The sequence below is a fragment of the Oncorhynchus kisutch genome, linkage group LG30 (genome assembly GCF_002021735.2).
Source record: "Oncorhynchus kisutch isolate 150728-3 linkage group LG30, Okis_V2, whole genome shotgun sequence".
NCBI classification, from domain to species: Eukaryota; Metazoa; Chordata; class Actinopteri; order Salmoniformes; family Salmonidae; genus Oncorhynchus; species Oncorhynchus kisutch.
In genome coordinates, this window is record NC_034203.2 from 45,659,996 (window position 1) to 45,677,603 (window position 17,608).

Below are 17,608 nucleotides of genomic sequence, written 5' to 3' on the forward strand. Positions count from 1 at the left end.
GTAGGAAATAGCTGCCATGTGGGAGGAAGCCTGCGCATAGTTTTATTTTTTATAACATGTTTAGATTTTTCTAGTTATTGTTATTTTTTTATAACATTTTTCTAGTTATTGAAGCTCCAAAGCAGACTGCATCTGCATGGTCCCGAGTGGAGCAGCGGTCTCAGGCTAGAGGCGCCATTACAGACCCTGGTTTGATCTCGGGCTGCATCACAGCAGTCGTTCAGGTTTGGCCGGGGTAGGCTGTCATTGTAAAAAATAATTTGCTCCTAACTGACTTACCTGGTTTAATAAAGAATCACAAGACTACAGAATAGAGCCTCACCAGGAATGTGTGTGACAATGTAGAGGCTATTTTCTACCCTAGGTCTCGGCATAGATCACCTCTTTGCCTGACAGCCAGACTGTGATACCTCTGGTTCAAAGTCTGTGATTAATGCCATAGGTTTGGAAAATACCTCTCACAAACCAGAATGTTAAATATAATTATATTTGAACATAATTTTCCGGTTGTCCGTGTGGTTGGTACTTTTGCAGGGAGGAAGGTGAGACACTATGTACCCACAGAGAAGTTTAACTAAGTCACCTGTTCAGAGCGCAGGTCACCTGAGACATGCGCACCAGATGAAAACAGACGCGTTCATACCTGCCGAGATCGTGCACGTGTTTACATGGTTCTATCTACGCATGCTTCAGGTGAGCGCTTTGAAAAGTTTATCTAATTCTACTTTCCTGCGGATATATTCTCTCACATTCCTTCCTCCAAAAAAGGACCAACCGCACGGATAAGCAAGTTCACATATAATTTAATTCAATATACTGTCTGGAAACAACTTTCCTGATCATTAATTTCTGCCTGACATAAGAATTCATTGCAAATTCAACATCGGGGCTTCAGGCTAATCACATCATTGCATGGTTCCATAACCAATGTGAAAGCCTATATCAAAATGATTGCCATCGGTTACGTTTAATTGTGGCGAGACGGAGTTCTATCTCATATGTAGTACACTACTTTTGACTGCGTTGAACTAGATAGGGAATTGGGTGTCGTTTTAAGACGTATTTCCTCAGGATCAAGGGGCGCTGTGCTGCTGTTTATTCTTGCTCTGGCTTTGCGGCCTTTTCTGTTGCCTGGAAAAGCCCTCTCACAAGGTTATGAAATGAGTGTCATTTTGACTTAACCGTGGAGGTCGTTTTTTAATACCGGACTCAGTCACTATTCGGATGGGTTGAGCCAAGATGTCGTGCTTTTTACTGCTGTCGCAGCTCCGGTAACCGTTCCTCATGTTAACCCTTGGGGGAGGAGGGATTCTTGAGTGCTGTCGCACAACTATTACTTTCCGACTTCTGCTGTTCGAGTCTGGCAACAACAGAACTGGAAGTGGTTGTGGGTTTTGGTTTTCACGGCGAGACTTGTAAAATCTCATTTTTTAAAGGCGATCGTTGTAAATGATCTCTCTGCGTGTGTGTGTGTGAGAGAGAGAATGAGGGATACCAACGGGAGGATTTCGTGGCACTACTCGGGATGATGGGAATTCCACCGGTGAGTATAGTTTATACCGTCGGTTTGTTTTTCCATGTAATCTAGTCTCTGACGGTACACAGTCACTAGGCTTCGGCCATTGCGTTGAGTCCTAATGCTGGGGATTATGTATTATATTTATGGCAGTCTGGAAGTCCTCATTATAAGATCTGATAGGGACATTTTTATAAAGATGACGCATGTGTGACTAATTGTAACATTGCCTACTTAAGTATCTTGTCTCTCGTTAGCCGCCAAACGTTGAGTAGCAAAGCCACACAAACAACATTAGCAAGCGAGCTAACAGACGGGATATAACGCCAGCTAATGTCTTGGCTGGTAGTGGACTACATTTAGGCTGCTTTAGGGTGTCCGCTTTGTTCAGAAACAATCGGTGCCCCAGGCTTTTAGCCATAATAATAATATAGAACGATATGCCTGTCCATGATCACAACAACACAGTAGCCCCTGGTCAACTCGACCAGCCGCAACATTATACTGGTGATTTACAGGCGACAATATATCCGTTGTCCAAAACAGCTACTTGGAAACATTATCTCTGGTGCTGCTATTTAGCTACATTTGATCGCGTTGATACAACATTGTAGTCTTCACGTTATTGACTGTAACTTGTGCTGCCTCTGCATTACATTTAGGTTTTAGCTACTAGCATATGACCCCGGCATCAGACCCTTGTGCTGATGGCAAAACCCCATAAACTGCCTGGCCACAAATTAACCATAAACAACTAACTAGCTGTTGCTTCTTTTAATGATAGCTAAGCTATGTTATAGTATATTATGAAATGTAACGACCTAGGGTTCCATTATTGTTGACAAGGTACTGAATGTGACTTAAGTGGAGCTTATTTTTGGCCTGTTATGGCTTCAACTACTTCACACAGCTGTTGTTGGGTAAGCGGTTCCCGGAGTGGTGTAGTTAGTCTGGCCTCTTGAAAGTACGCTACTATCAACTGTTTAATGGAATAATAATAATAATAATAATAAGCTGAGGTATTGAACTGATTCCTTGTGTAGGATGGTTGTGTTAGAGTAAGTGGAAGATCCTGGCCTATCCAAGAAGCTAGGCGATGTGTATTTATCAAGTGTCTTGAAGTTGGGTTGCAGATTGATCCCTTCAGCCTTTGTAGATCCCCATTTTTAAAAAGAGAACATGGACCAGTTCCCTTATTTACAAAACATCTCAGAAAAGGTTCCAGGAATCCAGTTAACCTGTTTTTATAAGACTAAAAATACTCCCAGCTCAGAGTAGGTTTTAGGGTGATTTGTTTAGACACTGCTCAGAGTAGGTTTTAGGGTGATTTGTTTAGACACTGCTCAGAGTAGGTTTTAGGATGATAAGATGCTGCTCAGAGTAGGTTTTAGGATGATAAGACACTGCTCAGAGTTGGTTTAAGGATGATAAGACACTGCTCAGAGTAGGTTTTAGGGTGATTTGCTAAGACACTGCTCAGAGCAGGTTTCAGGATGATAAGACACTGCTCAGAGTTGGTTTTAGGATGTTGATAAGACACTGCTCAGAGTTGGTTTTAGGATGATAAGACACTGCTCAGAGTTGGTTTTAGGATGGTGATAAGACACTGCTCAGAGTAGGTTTTTAGGAGGACGATAAGATGCTGCTCAGGCAGCAGTCAGGAGTAAAATCACCTTGTAAAAGTTTGTCAGCTGGTAAACATGACAGTTTGAGCTACTGCCGAAGGAAAGATGGCTGACCCTCGTTCACAGTTATTAGCTTAGTGCAGTGGTCACCAACCCTTTGATCGACTGGTCGGTCTCCAAGGCATTCCTAGTCGATCGACTGGTCGGTCTCAAAGGCATTCCTAGTCGATCGACTGGTCGGTCTCCAAGGCATTCCTAGTCGAGCGACTGGTCGGTCTCCAAGGCATTCCTAGTCGATCGACTGGTCGGTCTCCAAGGCATTCCTAGACGATCGACTGGTCGGTCTCCAAGGCATTCCTAGTCGATCTCCAAACATTTCTGTAAAAAGATAAAGCTTTGTAAATGATTCGTTTTGTGTTGTTGGCGGTAGGTGCACTTGATTTAGCAGGTTTAGTGTCGGAAGGCAAAGTGTTCCCATTTTGAATCATTTCATGTGTCTGAAGGTAGAACTTATACACACCAGGCCTCGAGAACAAGTGCACCTACAGGCATACCGTTGGCCAATCGGATAGCTCTGATCACCGTGACTGCATCGTTTCCTCGAGCCATAGACTGTAAAAAGAGAACCTTGAGCTCACTGCCAAGTTGATATTGTGAGATTTCAAAACTTTTAAAACCATGAGAAGGCTTCAACGAATACAGCGAAGCGCTGCTGTTTTTATGAGTATGTTCAAGTTGTTACTCAGCACTGTCAACACGTTGTTCAACACTTATTTTTATTAGCTATAAAATGCGGTTTCTCCCTACTTCCACTCATGCTACAACCTGCACTGCAGCTGTAATGAATGACTACAACCGGCCCTGCAGCTGTAATGAATGACTACAACCGGCCCTGCAGCTGTAATGAATGACTACAACCGGCCCTGCAGCTGTCATGAATGACTGCAACCGGCCCTGCAGCTGTCATGAATGACTATAACCGGCCCTGCAGCTGTCATGAATGACTACAACCGGCCCTGCAGCTGTCATGAATGACTACAACCGGCCCTGCAGCTGTCATGAATGACTACAACCGGCCCTGCAGCTGTCATGAATGACTACAACCGGCCCTGCAGCTGTCATGAATGACTACAACCGGCCCTGCAGCTGTCATGAATGACTACAACCGGCCCTGCAGCTGTCATGAATGACTACAACCGGCCCTGCAGCTGTCATGAATGACTACAACCGGCCCTGCAGCTGTCATGAATGACTACAACCGGCCCTGCAGCTGTCATGAATGACTACAACCGGCCCTGCAGCTGTCATGAATGACTACGCCCGGCCCTGCAGCTGTCATGAATGACTACGCCCGGCCCTGCAGCTGTCATGAATGACTACGCCCGGCCCTGCAGCTGTCATGAATGACTACGCCCGGCCCTGCAGCTGTCATGAATGACTACGCCCTGCAGCTGTCATGTATGACTACGCCCTGCAGCTGTCATGTATGACTACGCCCTGCAGCTGTCATGTATGACTACGCCCTGCAGCTGTCATGTATGACTACGCCCTGCAGCTGTCATGTATGACTACGCCCTGCAGCTGTCATGTATGACTACGCCCTGCAGCTGTCATGTATGACTACGCCCTGCAGCTGTCATGTATGACTACAACCGGCCCTGCAACTGTAATGAATGACTGCAACCGGCCCTGCAGCTGTCATGAATGACTGCAACCGGCCCTGCAACTGTCATGAATGACTGCAACCGGCCCTGCAACTGTAATGAATGACTGCAACCGGCCCTGCAGCTGTCATGAATGACTGCAACCGGCCCTGCAGCTGTCATGAATGACTACAACCGGCCCTGCAGCTGTCATGAATGACTACAACCGGCCCTGCAGCTGTCATGTATGACTACAACCGGCCCTGCAGCTGTCATGAATGACTACAACCGGCCCTGCAGCTGTCATGTATGACTATAGCAAAGTGTTCTGATAAGCTTCAATTGTTATTATGAATTATCTTTAAAAAATATATAAATATTTTTAGACCAAATAATATTTAGCTATCTGGACATGGGATTAACAACATGAATTGGTTCACGAGTCAGAAATAATGCAGTAGAACCTGAGTTTCGTCATCAGCTGTCCTCTTTTCTCAATAAAACTAATATTATGCTCACTCAGCAAGTAATACAACATACCTGTCATCCTATACATGTTTAAATATCATTTCTACATGGTCTGAGAACATTGGCAGGGCAATTCAAAGTGATAATGTATTGGGCTATAGACTACTACAAACCCCTTGGCTACACAACTGTTTTGAATGTTGCGTAGCCGTACACATATTTAAAACTAAGTTATGTTAAAGAAAATACCATGATAATCTGAAACTGTAGATCTCGGCTTGTATTTTGACTCAAAGGTTGGTGACCATTGGTTCAGGCTACTGTTGCATGTCAGTCTATAGTTCTATATGAATAATATCAAAATATTATTCTAACAACTCCAAAGCTATTGGTGCTGGACACCCCCTGGCTCGCCGCATGTGGTGCTGGACACCCCCTGGCTCGCCGCATGTGGTGCTGGACACCCCCTGGCTCGCCGCATGTGGTGCTGGACACCCCCTGGCTCACCGCATGTGGTGCTGGACACCCCTGGCTCGCCGCATGTGGTGCTGGACACCCCCTGGCTCGCTGCATGTGGTGCTGGACACCCCCTGACTCGCTGCATGTGGTGCTGGACACCCCCTGACTCGCTGCATGTGGTGCTGGACACCCCCTGGCTCGCCGCGTGTGGTGCTGGACACCCCCTGACTCGCTGCATGTGGTGCTGGACACCCCCTGGCTCGCTGCATGTGGTGCTGGACACCCCCTGACTCGCTGCATGTGGTGCTGGACAACCCCTGGCTCGCTGCATGTGGTGCTGGACACCCCCTGACTCGCAGCATGTGGTGCTGGACACCCCCTGGCTCGCCGCATGTGGTGCTGGACACCCCCTGGCTCGCCGCATGTGGTGCTGGACACCCCCTGGCTCGCCGCATGTGGTGCTGGACACCCCCTGGCTCGCCGCATGTGGTGCTGGACACGCCCTGGCTCGCCGCATGTGGTGCTGGACACCCCCTGGCTCGCCGCATGTGGTGCTGGACACCCCCTGGCTCGCCGCATGTGGTGCTGGACACCCCCTGGCTCGCCGCATGTGGTGCTGGACACCCCCTGGCTCGCTGCATGTGGTGCTGGACACCGCCGACTCGCCGCATGTGGTGCTGGACACCCCCTGGCTCGCCGCATGTGGTGCTGGACACCCCCTGGCTCGCTGCATGTGGTGCTGGACACCCCCTGGCTCGCTGCATGTGGTGCTGGACACCCCCTGGCTCGCTGCATGTGGTGCTGGACACCCCCTGGCTCGCTGCATGTGGTGCTGGACACCCCCTGGCTCGCTGCATGTGGTGCTGGACACCGCCGACTCGCCGCATGTGGTGCTGGACACCCCCTGGCTCGCCGCATGTGGTGCTGGACACCCCCTGGCTCGCTGCATGTGGTGCTGGACACCCCCTGGCTCGCTGCATGTGGTGCTGGACACCCCCTGGCTCGCTGCATGTGGTGCTGGACACCCCCTGGCTCGCTGCATGTGGTGCTGGACACCGCCGACTCGCCGCATGTGGTGCTGGACACCCCCTGGCTCGCCGCATGTGGTGCTGGACACCCCCTGGCTCGCTGCATGTGGTGCTGGACACCCCCTGGCTCGCTGCATGTGGTGCTGGACACCCCCTGGCTCGCTGCATGTGGTGCTGGACACCGCCGACTCGCTGCGTTGTTCACTTTGTTTGTTTGTTTTTATTTATTTATTTATTTTATTTATTTATTTATTTATTTAACCAGGCAGGTCAGCTCAGAACAAATTCTTATTTTCAATGACGGCCTAGGAACAGTGGGTTAACTGCCCGTTCAGGGGCAGAACGACAGATTTTTACCTTGTCAGCTCTGGGATTCAAACCAGCAACCTTTCAGTTACTTGCCCAACACTCTAACCACTAGGCTACCTGGTCATACTTAACTGGTTAGGACATCTCATGAGGTCTCCTAAATATCTGTCCACTTGGTGGGACTGATATGACTAAAGAGGCTTCATGCATAGATTTTATTTTGACCCATAACAGTAGGAGTAAAATCTCTCATCAGCACTTGTGGCCTCAGATCATAGTTCAGTAGTCCTACTTTGAGAAGCTTGATACATACGGAACCCGGTAATAGTTTTTGACAAGGCTAAATAACAATCTGAGAAAGTGTTTGTAGATGTGAAAATGAATATTGGACTGTAATCAGAAAATACTTCTATGCAGTCATCATCCAGTATATTGATGTTGTAAAACTAGTCAACGTTTACCTTGGTCAATACTGGTCTCATCTGACCTCTCTCCCTTCTGGAGGGCGGATAGTAACTCACACAGGAGATACAGTATTTACTAACGCATGATGTCTTAACTATGGGGTGGTTCCATGCGGCAGAACCTCTACGGGGTGGTTCCACGCGGCAGAACCTCTACGGGGTGGTGCAGAAGCTCTACGGGGTGGTTCCACGCGGCAGAAGCTCTACGGGGTGGTTCCACGCGGCAGAAGCTCTACGGGGTGGTTCCACGCGGCAGAATCAAAAGTAGTGCACTATTTAGGGTTTATTTGGGGATGTAGACCCGGCCTATGGTGGGACGTCTTACCTATAGAATGGGGGGGGGTTCAGACTGACTTCTCTGATGTAGGTTACACTCTGTGGTCTGTGGTAGCTTGTTCCTACTGGGGTTTATCTCTGACAGGCAGCTTGTTCCTACTGGGGTTTGTCTCTGACAGGCAGCTTGTTCCTACTGGGGTTTGTCTCTGATGACAGGCGGCTTGTTCCTACTGGGGTTTGTCTCTGATGACAGGCGGCTTGTTCCTACTGGGGTTTGTCTCTGATGACAGGCGGCTTGTTCCTACTGGGGTTTGTCTCTGATGACAGGCGGCTTGTTCCTACTGGGGTTTGTCTCTGATGACAGGCGGCTTGTTCCTACTGGGGTTTGTCTCTGATGACAGGCGGCTTGTTCCTACTGGGGTTTGTCTCTCTCATAAGTAGGGCACTATGAAGGGACTATGATGGGCTCTGGTCAGTAGTAGTGCTATATATATATATATGAGAGAGAGACCCCTTCCTCTCTGTACCTCTTCCACACGTACGTTACGGTCTTCTCAGCATTTAAATCTCAGGCTTTAGTCCTCTTCATGTCTTGTCTTAGTAGTTTCACACAGAAAGAGAGAGAACAAGGGTAGTCTGTCTTGTCTTAGTATGATGAGCAGTGACTGCATTATTGGGTGGGGAGGCGGCAGTCAGAGCAGTGAGTGATTGGGGGGGGGGGGGGGGGGGGTCGGTCAGAATTTCTTGTTTGACTTTTGTCACCCAGTGTGTCATTGCCCCGTCATCACTTTACCTAACGCCTGCTGTAGTAGTCCACTGTCATGTTTACAAAGTAGTGCACTACTTTAGACCAGAGCCCTATGGAACCCTATTCCCTATATAGTGCACTACTTTAGACCAGAGTCCTATGGGGCCCTATTCCCTACATAGTGCACTACTTTAGACCAGAGTCCTATGGAACTCTATGCCCTATATAGTGCACTACTTTAGACCAGAGCCCTATGGAACCCTATTCCCTATATAGTGCACTACTTTAGACCAGAGCCCTATGGAACCCTATTCCCTACATAGACCAGAGCCTTATAGAACCCTATTCCCTACATAGTGCACTACTTTATGGGGTGAACCAACCCTCCTGTGTCACTGACCTGAGATGCTGGATAGTGGGCCAACCCTGCTGTGTCACTGACCTGAGACGCTGGATGGAGTGAGCCAACCCTGCTGTGTCACTGCCCTGAGACGCTGGATGGAGTGAGCCAACCCTGCTGTGTCACTGCCCTGAGACGCAGGATGGAGTGGGCCAACCCTGCTGTGTCACTGCCCTGAGACGCTGGATGGAGTGAGCCAACCCTGCTGTGTCACTGCCCTGAGACGCTGGATGGAGTGGGCCAACCCTGCTGTGTCACTGCCCTGAGACGCTGGATGGAGTGGGCCAACCCTGCTGTGTCACTGCCATGAGACGCTGGATGGAGTGAGCCAACCCTGCTGTGTCACTGCCCTGAGACGCTGGATGGAGTGAGCCAACCCTGCTGTGTCACTGCCCTGAGACGCTGGATGGAGTGAGCCAACCCTGCTGTGTCACTGCCCTGAGACGCTGGATGGAGTGAGCCAACCCTGCTGTGTCACTGCCCTGAGACGATGGATGGAGTGGGCCAACCCTGCTGTGACACTGCCCTGAGACGCTGGATGGAGTGAGCCGTCACTGCCCTGAGATGCTGGATGGAGTGAGCCGTCACTGCCCTGAGACGCTGGATGGAGTGAGCCAACCCTGCTGTGTCACTGCCCTGAGACGATGGATGGAGTGGGCCAACCCTGCTGTGACACTGCCCTGAGACGCTGGATGGAGTGAGCCGTCATTGCCCTGAGACGCTGGATGGAGTGAGCCAACCCTGCTGTGTCACTGCCCTGAGACGCTGGATGGAGTGGGCCAACCCTGCTGTGACACTGCCCTGAGACGCTGGATGGAGTGAGCCGTCACTGCCCTGAGACGCTGGATGGAGTGAGCCGTCACTGCCCTGAGACGCTGGATGGAGTGAGCCAACCCTGCTGTGTTTTTGTTTTTTACCTTTATTTAACTAGGCAAGTCAGTTAAGAACAAATTCTTATTTTCATTTTTTTGGTCTAGGAACAGTGGGGTTAACTGGTCTAGGAACAGTGGGGTTAACTGGTCTAGGAACAGTGGGGTTAACTGCCTGTTCAGGGGCAGAAGGACAGATTTGTACCTTGTCAGCTCGGGGGTTTGAACTTGCAACCTTCCAGTTACTAGTCCAACACCCTAACCACTAGGCTACACTGCCCTGAGACGCTGGATGGGGTGGGCCAACCCTTACCATATACTGTACATCTCCAGCAGCATTTTCTACTAGCAACCTCCTGTGTCTTCCACCCTGCAGTGTGTGTGTGGGGCGGGGGGGAGCTTGCATCTCAAACGAAGTGGAAAATGTGTGGAGTTGGCTCCTTTTTGTAAAGCAGTCACCTCAGAATATCAGGTCTCTGGTGTAAAGCCTGGGTCTCTCCTCTCTGGTTTATTGTCCTTGTTTATACTGTCATGACCCTGAAGTTGAAACGGTGTAGGTTTTACTCTGGCTAGGAGTGTTACTGTAGTCCAGCTCCTATTGGCCATGTTACTGCAGTTCAGCTCTACTGTTCTGCTCCTATTTCTCTCTACCACTTCTCCCTGAAGTGTGCACTCGTTCACTACGTGCACTCGTTCACTACCACTTCTCCCTGAAGTGTGCACGCTTTGTGAGAGAGATATAGGTGACGTAAATGGACACAAACTACGGGCCATTTCTTGATGAGCTCAAGTGTGACATGTTTTTGTCGTTGCAGGTATGGGCGCTTGGCGCTGGCCAGACTGGATGAGGAAGTGAGGCTGAGAGAGAGGTCTGCAGAGAGACAACGGCTACCTGGGACTGCGGCAGGAAGAGGACCTTTGGGCAGAGGAGAGAGAGAGAGGTCTGCAGAGAGACAACGGCTACCTGGGACTGCGGCAGGAGAGGACCTTTGGGCAGGTGAGGGGGGAAGGGACTCAGAGAAGCTTTTGAGTAGAGACTACCTGGGACTGCTACTGAAGACTACCTCTGGGTAGGGGGGAGAGGAGGGGGGCTGAGAGTAGCCTGGGGAGAAGAGACTACCTAGGACTGCTACTGAAGAGTACCTCTGGGCGGGGGGGAGAGGAGGGGGGCTGAGAGTAGCCTGGGGAGAAGAGATGACCTGGGACTGCTGCTGAAGACTACCTCTGGGCGGGGGGGAGAGGAGGGGGGCTGAGAGTAGCCTGGGGAGAAGAGACGACCTGGGACTGCTGCTGGAGATGACTTCTAAGGGGGGAGGGGTGCTGAGAGTAGCCTGGGTAGAAGAGATGACCTGGGACTGCTACTGAAGACTACCTCTGGGCGGTGGGGAGAGGAGGGGGGCTGAGAGTAGCCTGGGGAGAAGAGACGACCTGGGACTGCTACTGAAGACTACCTCTGGGCGGTGGGGAGAGGAGGGGGGCTGAGAGTAGCCTGGGGAGAAGAGATGACCTGGGACTGCTGCTGAAGACTACCTCTGGGGGGGGGGGGGGGTGGAGTAGCCTGGGGAGAAGAGATGACCTGGGACTGCTACTGGAGAGGACTTCTAAGGGAGGAGTCATACTGATGGCTATGTTGTTAACCCTGTGGTATGAACAGGTTCCTGCAGCGTGTGTCAGGGTGGAGTTACCTGACCCATGGAGAATTACTTCCAGACAGAGGCCTTCAACCTGGACAAGGTGCTGGATGACTTTGAACAGAACCAAGGTGAGACCAATTAACCAATTAGCCAATTGCCAATGAAGCAATCAGATGTACTGTTGCTGGGCTGAGAGTCGATTCTCCTCTTCTCTCCAGAGTTTTATAGGACGTGTTATGTGGTTATTAAAGGAGGGTAATGGTGGAGAGGGAATGCAGAGAATAGGATCAGCCTCTCCCTCAGGGTTCTGGGTAATTGGTGTCATATATATTTGGGTTGAGGTGTGTGCGGGCACTTGTCTGTGTTCCAAGTGTGTGTGACGTTCACATCGTTGTTAATTTTTAAAGGGTGTTGAATCTGGAGTCCTTAGCGGTGGAACTGCCACATCCGTTTCCCATCAGAATCAAACTTTATTTGTCACAAGCGCCCAAATACAACCTTACAGTGATATACTTACTTTACAAGCCCTTAACCACGAGAGTTAAGAACATATTGACCTAATAAACTAAAGTAACACAATAACAACGCTATATATACAGGGGGTGCCAGTCAATGTGCGGGGATAGAGGTTAGTTGAGGTCATTTGTACATGTAGCTAGGGGTATAGAAATAGCGAACAGCAGCAGTGTTTAAACAGGGGGTGAGGGGGCAGCAGCATCAATGTAAGTAGTCCACGTGGCCATTTGATTAAGTGTTGAGCGGTTTTATGGCTTGGGGATAGTAGCTGTTAAGGAGCCTTTTGGACCTGGACTTGACGCTCCGGTACCGTTTCCCTTAGCGGTAGCAGAGAGAACAGTTTGATTTGGGTGACTGGAGTCTGACACCGCCTAGTATATAGGTTCTGGATGTTAGGAAGCTGATGTACTGGGCCGTACGCACTAGCCTCTTTGCCGCCAACTGCCGAGCAGTTGACATACCAAGCGGTGATGCAACCGGTCAGGATGCTCTCGATGGTGCAGCTGTAGAACCTCTTGAGGATCTGAGGACCCATGCCAAATCTTTTCAGTCTCCTGAGGGGGAAAAGGTTTTGTCGTGTCCTCTTCACGACTGTCTTGGTGTGTTTGGACCATTCTAGTTTGTTGGTGATGTGGACAGGAAGGTACTTAACTCTCGACCGACTCCACTACAGCACCGTCGATGTTAATGGGAACCTGTTATGGAGCCTGCCTTTTGGGAGCCTGCCTTTTTCTGTGGTCCACAATCAGCTCATTTTGTATTTCTCACATTGAGGGAGAGGTTGTCTCTGACCTCCTCCCTATTGGCTGTCGGTAATCAGGGCCTACCACTATTATGCCAGTTGGTCCGCGCATGCTTTGAGGACATTTCCTGGTAATCCGTCTGGCTCCGTGGCTTTGAATGTTGATCTGTTTAAAGGTCTTGCTCATATAAGCTACCGAGAGCGTTATCACACTGTCGTCCGGAACAGCTGATGCTCTCATGCATCCTTCAGTGTTGCTTGCCTCGAAGTGAGCATAAAAGGCATTTGGCTCTTCTGGTAGACTTGCGTCACTGGGCAGCTCACGGCTGGGTTTCCCTTTTGTAGTATGTAATGGTTTTCAAGCCCTGACACATTAGGACTCCAGAGTGGTGCAGCGGTCTAAGGCACTGCATCTCAGGCGTCACTACAGACCCTGGTTCGATTCCAGGCTGTATCACAACTGGCCGTGATTGGGAGTCCCATAGGGCAGAGCACAATTGGCTCAGCGTCGTCCGGTTTAAGGTTTGGCCGGGGTAGGCCGTTATTGTAAATAAGAAATTGTTCTTAACTGACTTGCCTAGTTTTAATAATATTAAAATCAACACCCGATGAGCGTCAGTCGTACAGATTAGTGTCCCACTCCTTGAAAGCAGCAGCTCTAGCCTTTAGCTCAGTGAGGATGTTGCCTGTAACCCAAGGCTTCTGGTCGGGATATGTACACCGTCACTGTGGGGACGACGTCGTCGATGCACTTATTGATGAAGCCGATGACCGAGGTGGTATACATCTCATTGCCATTGGGTGAATCCCGGAACATATTCCAGTCTGTGCTAGAAAAACAGCCCTCATCCGTGTCATCTGACCACTTCCGTATTGAGCGAGTCACTGGTACTTCCTGCTTTAGTTTTTGCTTGTAAGCAGGAATCAGGAGTATATATTTATGGTGCCATACTTGCAGGGGCCATACTTGCGAGCGTTTTAAAATTAAATGTTACGCACAAAATGTGACGATGCTAAATTATAGCTGGTACCATCAGATGCATGTACATCGGAGTCATTTAGCAGATACTCTTATTCAATAGTGAGTTAATACCAACTTGTACATTTGTTTTTTGTGCTTTTTCCTTTTTTGGAATCGAAAACCACAACCCTGCGTGTTGCTCGCGCCAGTGTCTTCCAACTGAGCCACACGGGACCAGTTGGCATAAGGGAACACAAGACAATCAGACAATTTTAAAATTGTTCAAATAGCTAGATGTGTTCCAACACTTGTTCATGGATGGAAGTGTCCTTTAACATACCTAAACTAACCTAACCTTAACTAACTAACTAACTAGTCTTTAACATACCTAAACTAACCTTAACTAGTCTTTAACATACCTAAACTAACCTAACCTTAACTAACTAACTAGTCCAACAGCATGTCCTGATCGTCAAAGCAACTATCAGGTCTATTTGACTGACTGGTGTATAGTCCACGTTTAAATATTGATTACACTGCATTCAGAAAGTATTGACCCCTTGACTTTCTCCACATTTTTGTTAGGTTATGGCCTTATTCTAAATTGTATTTCATTTTTTTCCTCATCAATCTACACATAATAGCCCATAATGAAGCCATGAGGTCAAAGGAATTGTCCGCAGAGCTCTGAGACAGGATTGTGTCAAGGCACAGATCTGGGGGAAGGGCACCAAGGGCACAGTGCCTATGTCATTCTTAAATTAAAGAAGTTTGGAACCACCAAGACTCTTCCTAGAGCTGACCACATTGCTAAACTGAGCAATCAGGGGAGAAGGGCCTTGGTCAGGGAGGTGACCAAGAACCTGATGGTCGCTATGACAGATCTCCTCAGTGGAGATGGGAGAACCTTCCAGAAGGACAACCATCTCTGCATTTCTCCACCAATCAGGCCTTTATGGTCGAGTGGCCAGATGGAAGCCACTCCTCAGTAAAAGGCACATGACAGCCCGCTTGGAGTTTGCCAAAAGGCCCCTAAAGGACTCTCAGATCATGAGAAACAACATTCTCAGTTCTGATGAAACCGAAGTTGAACTCTTTGGCCTTTATGCCAAGTGTAATGTCTGGAGGAAACCAGGCACCGCTCATCACCTGGCCAATACCATCCTTCTGGTGAAGCATGGAGGAGGTGGCAACATCATGTTGTGGGGATGTTATTCAGCTGGGACTGGGAGACTAGTCAGGATTGAGGGAAAGATAAACGGAGCAAAGTACAGAGATCATTGATGAAACCTGCTCAGGACCTCAGACTGGGGTGAAGGTTCACCTTCCAACAGGACCACGATCCTAAGCACACAGCCAAAGACAATGTAGGAGTGGCTTCGGGACAAGTCTCTGAATGTCCTTGAGTGGCCCAGCCAGAGCCTGGACTTGGCATCTCTGGAGAGACCTAAAAATAGCTGTGCAGCGATGCTCTCCATCCAACCTGACAGAGCTTGAGAGGATCTACAGAGGATAATGGGAGAAACTCCCCAAATACAGGTGTGTCAAGCTTGTAGCTTCCTACCCAAGAAGACTTGTGGCTGTAATCGCTGCCAAAGGTGCTTCAACAAAGTACTGAGTAAAGGGTCTGAATACTTACACTATCGTTCAAAAGTTTGGGGTCACTTAGAAATGTATTTATTTTTGTTTTTAAAGAAAAGCAACATTTTTTGTCCATTTAAAATAATATCAAATTGATCAGAATTACAGTGTAGACATTGTTAATGTTGTAAATGACTATTGTAGCTGGAAATGGATGATTTTTAATGGAATATCTACATAGGTGTACAGAGGCCCATTATCAGCAACCATCACTCCTGTGTTCCAACGGCACGTTGTGTTAGCCTTTAAAATGATAAACTTGGAATAGCTAATTGACCATAAAAAAAACATTTAGCAATTATGTTGGCACAGCTGGAAACTGTTGTACTGATTTTAAAGAAGTAATTAAACTGGCCTTCTTTAGACTAGTTGAGTATCTGGAGCATCAGCATTTGTGGGTTCGATTACAGGCTCAAAACATCCAGAAACCAAGAACTTTCTTCTGAAACTTGTCAGTCTATTCTTGTTCTGAGAAATGAAGGCTGTTTCATGCGAGAAATTGCCAAGAAACTGAAATCCAGAACAACGCTGTGTACTACTCTCTTCACAGAACAGCGCAAACTGGCTCTAACCAGAATAGAAAGAGGAGTGGGAAGCCACGGTGCACAACTGAGCAAGAGGTACATTAGTGTCTAGTTTGAGAAACAGATGCCTCACAAGCCCTCAACTGGCAGCTTCATTAAATAGTACCCGCAAAACACCAGTCTCAACATCAACAGTGAAGAGGTGACTCCAGGATGCTGGCCTTCTACGCAGAGTTCCTCTGTCCAGTCTCAACATCAACAGTGAAGAGGCGACTCCAGGATGCTGGCCTTTTAGGCAGAGTTCCTCTGTCCAGTCTCAACATCAACAGTGAAGAGGCGACTCCGGGATGCTGGCCTTCTACGCAGAGTTCCTCTGTCCAGTCTCAACATCAACAGTGAAGAGGCGACTCCGGGATGCTGGCCAGCATCATGAAAGTAAAGATTTATGAATGAATTTAACAAGAAGCTACCTCTTTCTTCAGCCTTGCACACAAACACTGCCTAATAATCATATTACGTAGGCTAAGTTATATGGACGCCTACAGCATTTCATAGGTGTTACTAGAATCATCCGTTTGATCACGTGTATTGAATCGAGCATCAAAGACCAGCAGTAAACCGTTTACATTTTTTCTTCAACAAAAAAAAAAGCTTTCTCCGAGGGGGGGGGGGGGGGGATTCGAACCCAACGTTTAAGTTCACTACTGTTTGTGAGGCATCCTCTTTAGCAGTGTGTTACACCCAGAAGCAATGAAGACACTCATACCCTACAGGACTGCTATTTGACAAACGCATAAGGCTCTTTTTTTTAACTTTTTATTTTTTATTTTCATGATCTACAATCAACTTGCAAGTTGAAAGGACTTCGTTTATATTTTCCCCATGAAAGCACATGGATGTGCGTATTACATTTTTTTTTTGGGGGGGGGGGGTTTGTCATTTGCCGAAAAAGTTAATATATTATCTACCGTTGGTACTAGCTTTAGCATTAGCTTTAGCCTAGGTAAGGATGTATCAGTGCAATATTGGCACACATTTTGTTACAGACCAACGTAAACCTTGAATTTTGTAGGTTTAAAAATATCCCTCTTTTTGGCCAGGGTTGACTTAATTTTAAGAAATGCCATTGGTTGGTGGATGTAAAGTCTAAGGTCTTTCATAGGCTGAAGTTGTGCCAGGACAGAATCAGAACCACCTGGTGAGGTTAACATGGCACACATTAGCCCTATGCTATCTAATGGGACCAGCTACAATTTAGCGTTCTGTCACTTGCAAGTAAATCAATGTTTTTTTCTTTTTTTTTACCGTGATGCTGGATGCTCATATCATCGGTTTCAAAAGCGATAACCAGTGGCGCCCTGGGGTGGGGGATCAGTGGCGCCCTGGGGTGGGGGATCAGTGGCGCCCTGGGGTGGGGAACCAGTGGCGCCCTGGGGTGGGGAACCAGTGGCGCCCTGGGGTGGGGAACCAGTGGCGCCCTGGGGTGGGGGATCAGTGGCGCCCTGGGGTGGGGGATCAGTGGCGCCCTGGGGTGGGGGATCAGTGGCGCCCTGGGGTGGGGGATCAGTGGCGCCCTGGGGTGGGGGATCAGTGGCGCCCTGGGGTGGGGACTATTGGCGCCCTGGGGTGGGGACTATTGGCGCCCTGGGGTGGGGACCATTGGCGCCCTGGGTGGGGGGACCAGTGGCGCCCCGGGGGGGGGGGATCAGTGGCGCCCTGGGTGGGGAACCAGTGGCGCCCTGGGGGGGGGGGGGAGAAGAGACAATCGTTTCACCTTTTGTGGAT

The 17,608-nt window shown here is 48.9% G+C and overlaps 1 protein-coding gene across 3 annotated transcripts in view; it reads left to right on the plus strand.

The window, feature by feature from the left end:
• Window positions 1-575: 575 nt before the first annotated feature.
• Window positions 576-17,608, plus strand: part of LOC109883576 (zinc finger FYVE domain-containing protein 9) — a 49,985-nt gene continuing 32,952 nt past the window's right edge. Inside the window, exons 1-3 of one of the 3 annotated variants that reach the window (XM_031810899.1) lie at window positions 576-693; window positions 10,621-10,802; window positions 11,460-11,567. In XM_031810899.1, coding sequence (XP_031666759.1) covers window positions 11,498-11,567 — 70 coding nt within the window. In that variant the 5' untranslated portion in view covers window positions 576-693; window positions 10,621-10,802; window positions 11,460-11,497. Of the gene's footprint in view, window positions 694-769; window positions 1,544-10,620; window positions 10,803-11,459; window positions 11,568-17,608 lie in introns of those variants that run through there. The other 2 variants (XM_031810900.1, XM_031810898.1) reach the window with 2 other exon arrangements.